At 43.2% G+C, this 10,264-nt stretch overlaps 1 protein-coding gene across 3 annotated transcripts in view; it reads left to right on the forward strand.

The window, feature by feature from the left end:
* The window catches only part of LOC118371750 (RNA polymerase II subunit A C-terminal domain phosphatase-like), a 127,875-nt gene extending 118,360 nt beyond the window's left edge, over positions 1-9,515 (forward strand). For 2 of the 3 annotated variants that reach the window (XM_052470231.1, XM_035757320.2), the window contains one exon: positions 7,300-9,515. In XM_052470231.1, the coding sequence (XP_052326191.1) occupies positions 7,300-7,456 (157 nt within the window). In that variant the 3' untranslated portion in view covers positions 7,457-9,515. The remainder of the gene's footprint in view (positions 1-7,299) is intronic. The other variant, XM_052470232.1, reaches the window with a different exon arrangement.
* The last annotated feature ends 749 nt before the right edge of the window (positions 9,516-10,264 follow it).

The raw sequence follows: 10,264 nt of genomic DNA on the forward strand, positions 1-10,264 counted from the left end.
ACACACACAGCCTCCCCCTGAGTCTTACTATTAAGGTAGAGCTGTTAAACACACACACAGCCTCCCCCTGAGTCTGACTATTAATGTAGAGCTGTTACACACACACACACACACACACAGCATCCCCCTGAGTCTGACTCTAATGTAGAGCTGTTACACACACAGCCTCCCCCTGAGTCTGAATATTAATGTAGAGCTGTTACACACACACACACACACACACACACACAGCCTCCCCCTGAGTCTGACTATTAATGTAGAGCTGTTACACACACACAAAAATAAATACACACACACATAAACACAGATAAACACATACACACAAATAAACACACACACACACACACAGATAAACACACACACGTTCTTCGCTGTCAGCAGCCAGTCTTCACTGATGAGATCAGTTTGATAACTCCACTTCTCAGATGACAGCCTGCTGAGATGGTCCTGTTTTGAAAAGACAACCATAATAAAACGTAATGTAACTGCTGTGATATAACACAAATACAATACTAGATATAATTCAACTCTGCTCTTAGCCACCATATGACCTTGCTATTACCTCCTAATATGTGCTCTATGTTTACAAACCAAACAGCCTGATGCCAGTAGGTCATTCAGTTGCAAGCATGACAAGACTATTCCATAGTTAGGGCGACACCTGAAGGTTCAGTTTAGAGAGACAGTAACGTTTCACACAGCAGGCTACTGTACTCGACCTGGGCTGCCATTTTAGGAGTTTTTCCTAACCTAAAGTTAGATGACCTCTGACCTTTAACAGTAGAACCGCTGGGCTTCCCAGGAGCCTACAGGTCATTTCACATAGGTAAAAGGATATCAACCCGCAAGCGCGAACGGTCAAATGATTTGCCGTAAACATAAGCACCAATGCTTGATAAATAATTCAAAACGCAAATATAAAAGATGAATTGCATAAAGAAACCTTTGTGGAAATATATAATTGAAATGATATAGAAAGAAGAGTCATTCCCGCTTCATTTGAAGATCATCTTATGGGCTTCATTAGCACTACTTAGATGCTTTACAAATCACCATATATCATGCTCTCTAAAGATTCATGTCATGTGTCATAACTGTGTGACATAACATCAATTCATTTGTTCACATTTATTAAACCTATATGGAGCATGAAATATGTTTTATAGATGTGTGGCTCATTTATGTAGTGCTTATGAAGCATATATGATTGCTTTAGGAAGTCTCCATAAGATGCACATCAAGTAAAGCGGGACAGTAAAAAAGTGATTTGTTGATACATGTAGGCTACAGATAGGTTGTATTTGATACATGTAGGCTACGGATAGGTTGTATTTGCCTACTCTACAGGCCTGAAACTCATTGAAAACACCACAAAGTCATACATTTGATTCTAAAAAAGAATCATGTTAGATTAGATTAGTTCTAGAGTAGTAGTAGTAGTAGTAGTAGTAAGTAATACAGTCCAGTAGCTGTTTCTTTTGAAGTTTCTCATTTCCAGATTTGTCTCATGCACAGGATACAGCAGGTGTAAAGGAGTACAGTTGAAATGCGTAACTTGTGAGCTCTTTCCCGATAATGCGCAATAAAGGTAGTAATATAGATAATAAGTAAAAACCTGTGAAGTGTGAGGGAAGAGAAAAGGAGCAGTTATATACAGGTCTTATATACAGGTAGGTCAGTGCAAGTACTTTTATTCCAGTGTGCAGCGGTACTGGAGGGATTGTTAACGGGGGTAAAATTGGCTGGTAGCAGGATGAATTTAAATTTGTTCCACCTGAGCGTGTCTGACCAGAAGTCAAATGTTTGATGGATCCTTTTTGTCGTTTTCTAATGCCTCTTAAGGGGAGAAGGTAATCGGATTACATTATTGAGTTTAGGTCATCCAAAAAGTTACCTTACTGATTACAATTTTGGACAGATTATATTTAGAAAGTAACCTACCCAACCACAAGTAAGTAATAAAGTCCAGTGACATCTTTTTTGTTGATGAATTCAAAGGAAAAGAGTTTCGTCAACCCACAAGGCGTGTGGTCAAATGATTTGCCGTGAACATAAGCGCCACCACTTGTGGTTCATATGGTGCACCACAAAATCAAACGGCAGTGGGCGTCGGCCTTCGGCGGTTCTAGTTTTAATGAACACACTAATCAAGAGTGTTGCCGCTCTGTGTGTGTGGGGGTTGGTGAGAGGGTTAGGGGGACAAACTGACGGAAGACCACTAATGAGAAAGCCCCCTTCGCTCTCTGTGGAGGTGTGTGTGTGATGTAATCCTACTGTACACGCTCCCCTACCTGCCTCATTAGCATCATGCTAACGAGCCCTCTGCTGCGGAGGTGTCACTGGGGGGAGAGGGGAGATGTCACAGAGCCAGAGGTGGAGGAGGGGAGAGGTGGGCATGTTTAACCCTTCACTCCCCTGGGGGGAGTCCCTTGGTCTCTTGAATACATGTCCTATCCTCTCTCCATTTGGTTTCACCTCTCTCAATTCAATTCAAGGGGCTTTATTGGCATGGGGAACCTATTTTAACATTGCCAAAGCAAGTGAAAAGGATAAACAAAAGTTAAATAAACAATAAAAAGTTAACCGTAAATATTACTCACACACAAATATTACTTTCAAATGACATATTCTGTCTATATACAGTGTTGTAACAATGTGAAAATAGTTCAAATTTACACTGGTTGGCTTTTTTCTTTTGGCAACCGGTCACAAATATTGCTGCTGTGATGGCACACTGTGGTATTTCACCCAGTAGATATGTGAGTTTATCAAAATTGGAATTGTTTTTGAATTCTTTGTGGGTCTGTGTAATCTGAAGGAAATATGTGTCTCTAATATATCATGTATTTGTTAGGAGGTTGTGAAATGCAGCTCAGTTTCCACCTCATTTTGTGGGCAGTGTACGCACAGCCTGTCTTCTCTTGAGAGCCAGGTCTGCCTACGGCAATATTTCTCAATTACAAGGCTATGCTCACTGACTCTGTACATTGTTTTGGGTCAGTCACAGGGGTCCGGTATTCTGCCACTGTGTACTCTCTGTTTTGGGCCAAATAGCATTCTAGTTTGCTCAGTTTTTTGTTCATTCTTTCCAATGTGTCAAGTAATTATATTTTGGTTTTCTAATTTGTTTGGGTCGAATTGGGTTGTTGTCCTGGGGCTCTGTGGTGTTTGTTTGTGAACAGAGGACCAGCTTTCTTAGGGTACTCTTCTCCAGGTTCATCTCTCTGTAGGTGATGGCTTTGTTATGGAAGGTTTGGGAATCACTTCCTTTTAGGCAGTTGTAGAATTTAACAGATCTTTTCTGGATTTTGATAATTAGAGGGTATCAGCCTAATTCTGCTCTACATGCATATTTGGAGTTTTACGTTGTACACAGAGGTTATTTTTCCCATTTTGTGAATGTTTGGTTGGTGAGCGGACCCCAGACCTCTTAACCATTATAGGGTAATGGGTTCTATAACTGATTGAAGTATTTTTAGCCAGATCCTAATTGGTATGTCAAATGTTATGTTCCTTTTGATGGCATAGAAGGCCCTTCTTGCCTTGATATTTCACAGACTTGTGGAAGTTACCTGTGGCGCTGATGTTTAGGCCGAGGTATGAATCGTTTTGTGTGTGATCTAGGGCAGTGGTGTCTAGATGGAATTTGCATTTGTGGTCCTGGCAGCTGGACCTTTTTTGGAACACTATTTTTGTCTTACTGAGATTTACTATCAGGTCCCAGGTCTGACAATCTGTGCAGAAGATCTAGGTGCTGCTGTAGGCCCTCCTTGGTTGGGGACAGAAGCACCAGATCATCAGCAAACCGTAGACATTTGACGTGAGATTCTAGTAGGGCGAGGCCGGGTCCTGCAGCCTGTTCTAGTGCCTTCGCCAATTTATTTATATATATATTGAAGAGGGTGGGGCTTAAGCTGCATCCCTGTCTCACCCCACGGCCCTTTGGAAATAAATGTGTTTTTTGTCCATTTCAACCGCACACTTGTTGTTTGTGTACATGGATTTTATAATGTCGGCTGTTTTTCCCCCCAACACCACTTTCCATCAATTTGTATAGCAAACACTCATGCCTAATTGATTCAAAAGCTTTTTTGAAGTCAACAAAGCATGGGAATACTTTGCGTTTGTTTGTTTTTCAGGGTGTGCAGGGTGAATACGTGGTCTGTTGTACGGTAATTTGGTAAAAAGCCAATTTGACATTTGCTCATTACATTGTTTTCACTTAGGAAATGTACAAGTCTGCTGTTAATGATAATGCAGAGGATTTTTCCAAGGTTGCTGTTGATGCATATCCCAGGGTAATTATTGGGGTCAAATTTGTCGCAATTTTTGTGAATTGGGATTATCAGTCATTGGTTCCAAATATTGGGGAAGATGCCAGAGCTGAGGATTATTTTAAAGAGTTTAAGTATAGCCAATTGGAATTTGTGGTCTGTATATTTTATCATTTCATGAACAGAATACCATCAACACCAGAGGTCTTTTTGGGTTGAGGGTTTGTATTTTGTCCTGTAGTTCATTCAATGTAATTGGAGAATCCAGTGGGTTCTGGTAGTCTTTAATAGCTGATTCCAAGATTTGTAATTGATCATGTATATGTTTTGCTGTTTTTTATAGAGCTAAAGAAAAATGGAGAAGTAGTTTATCCACACATCTCTGTTTTGGATAGATAACTCTTTGTGTTGTTTGTTTAGTGTGTTCCAATTTTCCCAGAAGTGGTTAGATTCTATGGATTCTTCAATTACCTTGAGCTGATTTCTAACGTCCTGTTCCTTCTTTTTCCATATTGTATTTCTGTGTTGTAGTAATTCACCATAGTGAAGGCGTAGACTCAGGTTTTCTGGGTCTCTATGTTTTTGTTTGGATAGGTTTCTCAATTTCTTTCTTAGGTTTTTGCATTCTTCATCAAACCATTTGTCATTGTTGTACATTTTCTTAGGTTGTCTGCTTGACATATTTTGATTTGGTAGGGAAGCTGGAAGGTCAAATATACTGTTTAGGCTTTCTACTGCCAAGTTTACACCAACTATTAATAATAATAATAATAATATATGCCATTTAGCAGACGCTTTTATCCAAAGCGACTTACAGTCATGTGTGCATACATTCTACGTATGGGTGGTCCCGGGGATCGAACCCACTACCCTGGCGTTACAAGCGCCATGCTCTACCAACTGAGCTACAGAAAGGGTTAGGCTACAGAAAAATGTTTTGTCCAGGAAGTTTATTGTTGCCTAATTGTTTTTTTGGTTGGTTTTTACACTACTTTCCTTCCATCTATACCATTTCTTAATATTATTCAGTTCCTTTGGTTTGGATGCCTCATGATTTGAGTATTGCTCTGTTCAAGTAGACTGGGATTATATTGTGATCTGATAAGGGTGTCAGCGGGCTGACTGTGAATGCTCTGAGAGATTCTGGGTTGTCAGTGATAAAGTAATCTACAGTACTACTGCCAAGAGAATAGCTGTGGGTGTACCTACCATAGGAGTCTCCTCGAAGCCTATCATTGACTATGTACAGACACAGCGTGCGACAAAGCTGCATGAGTTGTGACCCATTTTTTTGGGTTGTTTTGTCTTAGTTGTATCTAGAGGGGAATATTTGGGATGCAATACTTTCTTCTCTATACCATGTTTCTTGTAGGATGACACTGTCTGTATTTCCAATTTCTTTGAAGTCTTGGTTCCTGTTCTTTAGGCCAAAGGCAGATATCCGCAGACCTTGTATATTCCAGGATGAGATAGTAAAAGCTTTGTGTTCCATAGTGTCTTGTGCTGTTTTTGTGTGGTTTAGGCCACAACTATTACAGTAGGTGTGAGCAGAGCATGTTGAGAATCTAATACATAGCTCTTAGGTTGCAGGATGCCAGTAGCATACCACCCTGCATACCACTGCTGGCTTGCTTCTGAAGCTAAGCAGGGTTGGTCCTGGATAGGAGACCAGATGCTGCTGGATGTGGTGTTGGAGGGCCAGTAGGAGGCACTCTTTCCTCTGGTCTAAAAAAAGATCCCAATGCCCCAGGGCAGTGATTGGGGACATTGCCCTGTGTAGGGTGCTGTCTTTCGGATGGGACGTTAAACGGGTGTCCTGACTCTCTGAGGTCATTAAAATATCCCATGGCACTTATCGTAAGAGTAGGGGTGTTAACCCCGGTGTCCTGGCTAAATTCCCAATCTGACCCTCAAACCATCACGGTCACCTAATAATCCCCAGTTTACAATTGGCTCATTCATCCCCCTCCTCTCCCCTGTAACTATTCCCCAGGTCGTTGCTGCAAATGAGAACGTGTTCTCAGTCAACTTACCTGGTAAAATAATGGATAATAACGGATAATACATTGCTTGGGCAGTGTATTAGTGGAGGTTGGGCCTGTTGCTCTGCTCACGGCGTGGGCGTATGTCCTGCTGTCATATTGAGTTCCTTGATGCAGGGGCGTGGGGCCAGAAGGGGCATAGGCCTTATCTGGGGGGGGCCTGTATAGGGTGTGGCCAGGGATTGTTTGGGGTGGTCTCAGCTGGTTGGGGTGTGGCTGGTGACACTGGTCTGGGTGTAGGCTCTCTTGCCATGAGTTCTCTTGGTGCTAGTCCTTCGGGGTCTCACTGGTCTGGGCAGGGTGTACGTTGCTCCTATGTGAGGTGCTGGGGCTGCATCAGTCTCTCGCTCTGTCTGTCTGTGTCTGTCGCTCTCCTTTAACTGGAATAGAAAGGAAAGGCGGATGTATGACACGCCGTGTGATCCGTCTGTGACTTTCTCTCTGTATTTCTCAGCCTTTTGTGAATGGCGTCGGCTGGGGGAGAATAGAGGTACAGCGGCAGTAACTAGACAGCTCCAGTAGAATAACACTTGCTGCAGCTCTGTGGAGAAGAGAAGAGTCCTACTCTCTCATTACATCAGACTGTTCTCAGGGGTGTTACTGTTAGAGCAGTCTTGTGTGGAACAAGGCAAATTATGAATCTTCAATATAGTGGTGAGTCCTTTTCATGTTGGATAGGGATATAGGAGATTTGGTACATCAGTAACCCCCTGTTCTGTCTGAATAGCGTTGTGATAGTTACCAAAGACCCCCACATGGATGTAATACTGTTCAGATTTCATGTCTGGTTGTTTACTCAAATATTGTTGCTGTTGTGTTTCTCTGTATTGCTCTTTCTGGTAATGCCTAAATGACATGCATTCAGTATGATCTATACACACAATGTAACATCATGTTAGGAGATCATTCTGTTTGTGTCAATAGCAGTAAGTGTCAAGACAAAAAGGTTTTACTCATCAACCATTCTCTCCCTCTCTCTCCAGGGGACAGAAGCGCAAGCTTGCTGAGGCCAAGGAGGAGGAAGAGGGGGAGTCGGCGGACGAGTCCACCAAGGATTCTAATGAGGAAGAGGAAGGAAGCAGCTCAGAGGCTGATGAGATGGCTGCTGCCCTGGATGCGGAGCTCAACGACTTCATTTGACAAGGATGAATTTGATTGGACAAAAGAACTGGGGCGTTTGATTGGACGTTTGTGAACGATGCCTCACAGAAACACTCTTAATTTCCCCAGCAGATTTACGTCCAGGTGGTGCCTGAATCTTTGTCTCTACGCTGTGTGTGTGGATGTGTTTTAACGAGGTTGTGTTGTACAGAATGAAAAGGTAGGTTAGTACAGTAGGAAAACGTCGGTGTGTAAATATATGCTCAAAAAAATAAAGGGAACACTAAAATAACACATCCTAGATCTGAATGAATGAAATATTCTTATTAAATACTTTTTTCTTTACATAGTTGAATGTGCTGACAACAAAATCACACAAAAATGATCAATGGAAATCAAATTTATCAACACATGGAGGTCTGGATTTGGAGTCACACTCAAAATTAAAGTGGAAAACCACACTACAGGCTGATCCAACTTTGATGTACTGTCCTTAAAACAAATGAGGTTCAGTAGTGTGTGTGGCCTCCACGTGCCTGTATGACCTCCCTACAACGCCTGGGCATGCTCCTGATGAGGTGGCGGATGGTCTCCTGAGGGATCTCCTCCCAGACCTGGACTAAAGCATCCACCAACTCCTGGACAGTCTGTGGTGCAACGTGGCGTTGGTGGATGGAGTGAAACATGATGTCCCAGATGTGCTCAATTGGATTCAGGTCTGGGGAACGGGCGGGCCAGTCCACAGCGTCAATGCCTTCCTCTTGCAGGAACTGCTGACACACTCCAGCCACATGAGGTCTAGCATTGTCTTTTATTAGGAAAAGACAAGCATATGGTCTCACAAGGGGTCTGAGGATCTCATCTCGGTACCTAATGGCTGTCAGGCTACCTCCTGCGAGCACATGGAGGGTTGTGCGGCCCCCCCAAAGAAATGCCGCCCCACACCATGAGTGACCCACCGCCAAACCGGTCATGCTGGAGGATGTTGCAGGCAGCAGAACGTTCTCCACGGTGTTTCCAGACTCTGTCACGTCTATCACGTGCTCAGTGTGAACCTGCTTTCATCTGTGAAGAGCACAGGGCGCCAGTGGCGAATTTTCCGATCTTGTTGTTGTCTGGCAAATGCCAAACGTACTGCTTGGTTGGGCTGTAAGCACAACCCCCACCTGTGGACGTCGGGCCCTCATACCACCCTCATGGAGTCTGTTTCTGACCGTTTGAGCAGACACATGCACATTTGTGGCCTGCTGGAGGTCATTTTGCAGGGCTCTGGCAGTGCTCCTCCTTGCACAAAGGCAGAGGTAGCGGTCCTGCTGCTGGGTTGTTGCCCTCCTACGGCCTCCTCCACGTCTCCTGATGTACTGGCCTGTCTCCTGGTAGCGCCTCCATGCTCTGGACACTACGCTGACAGACACAGCAAACCTTCTTGCCACAGCTCGCATTGAGGTGCCATCCTGGATGAGCTGCACTACCTGAGCCACTTGTGTGGGTTGTAGACTCCGTCTCATGCTACCACTAGAGTGAAAGCACCGCCAGCATTCAAAAGTGACCAAAACATCAGCCAGGAAGCATAGGAACTGAGAAGTGGTCTGCGGTCCCCACCTGCAGAACCACTCCTTTATTGAGGGTGTCTTGCTAATTGCCTATAATTTCCACCTGTTGTCTATTCCATTTGCACAACAGCATGTGACATTTATTGTCAATCAGTGTTGCTTCCTAAGTGGACAGTTTGATTTCACAGAAGTGTGATTGACTTGGAGTTAAATTGTGTTGTTTAAGTGTTCACTTAATTTTTTTGAGCAGTGTAGTTGTAGATAATTTTTAGGGTTAATGTAGAAACTTTCGACAGTTTTATTGTAAGATAAAGAAATAGGAGAGATTTTGGCTAATTTAGTATTACTTGAGGTTTTTTTTTCACATTAAAGACTTTTATATAAATTCAACAAATTACTTAATTCATTGGTCGTATGATGCCAAAGAGTTTGAACTAGACCAATCAGAGCCTGCAGCTAAAGATTTTACTCTGACATCACATCCTGTGTTCCTATTTCCTGTTGTTTTTTAGGGGTGAACCATTAAAACATTGTTACCAGCAGAACGACTAAGACGCCTGAATGTGTCCCTCTCTGTTCTTCTTTACCGTGGCGTTGGTACCAGAGACATATATAGAGATCCATATTTATATATGACTCTGGTTGGTACCTTTAGGAAGTCAACTGAGCTATCTGAGACAAACACCCAGGATGCACTGCAATATCAACATCTTCATCATACAATCATTGGTTATCACCAGTTTATCTTCTGACTGACCTGGCTGAAAGCTCAAAGGAAGAAGTATATAAGCAGCACTGTGGCGGCAGTCCTGGCTCTACCAATGAGCTGTGCTGGTCCTCCTGGCTCTACCAATGAGCTGTGCTGGTCCTCCTGGCTCCACCAATGAGCGGTGCCGGTCTTCCTGGCTCCACCAATGAGCAGTGCCTGCCCTCCTGGCTCCACCAATGGTCTTGATCAACCTTTCCAACACCAACTTCGAAAGTTACCTGGTCGGGAAAGAGAATGCTAGTACCCAAAAGGCCATTCTGACAATCACCATTTTAAAGTACTTAGCTGGGTGGGACTTCCTATGGGTTAAGGAAAGATCACATAATTCCATCCAACTCATCAGTAGGGATCATCCAATGAATTACACTCGTGAGCAAACATTCCATAACTGCAGGTGGTAGTAAATCGCCAACTTTAGCTTTATACCTGTTCAAACAACACACTCCTGGTGGCAGTGTGCACCCTTTCAGTTTGTTTGCAACTCATAGAAGTAGAAGAAGAAAATTGACTACTTCAAAATGGAGA

The sequence above is a fragment of the Oncorhynchus keta genome, chromosome 19, assembly GCF_023373465.1.
Source record: "Oncorhynchus keta strain PuntledgeMale-10-30-2019 chromosome 19, Oket_V2, whole genome shotgun sequence".
Lineage (NCBI taxonomy): Eukaryota > Metazoa > Chordata > Actinopteri > Salmoniformes > Salmonidae > Oncorhynchus > Oncorhynchus keta.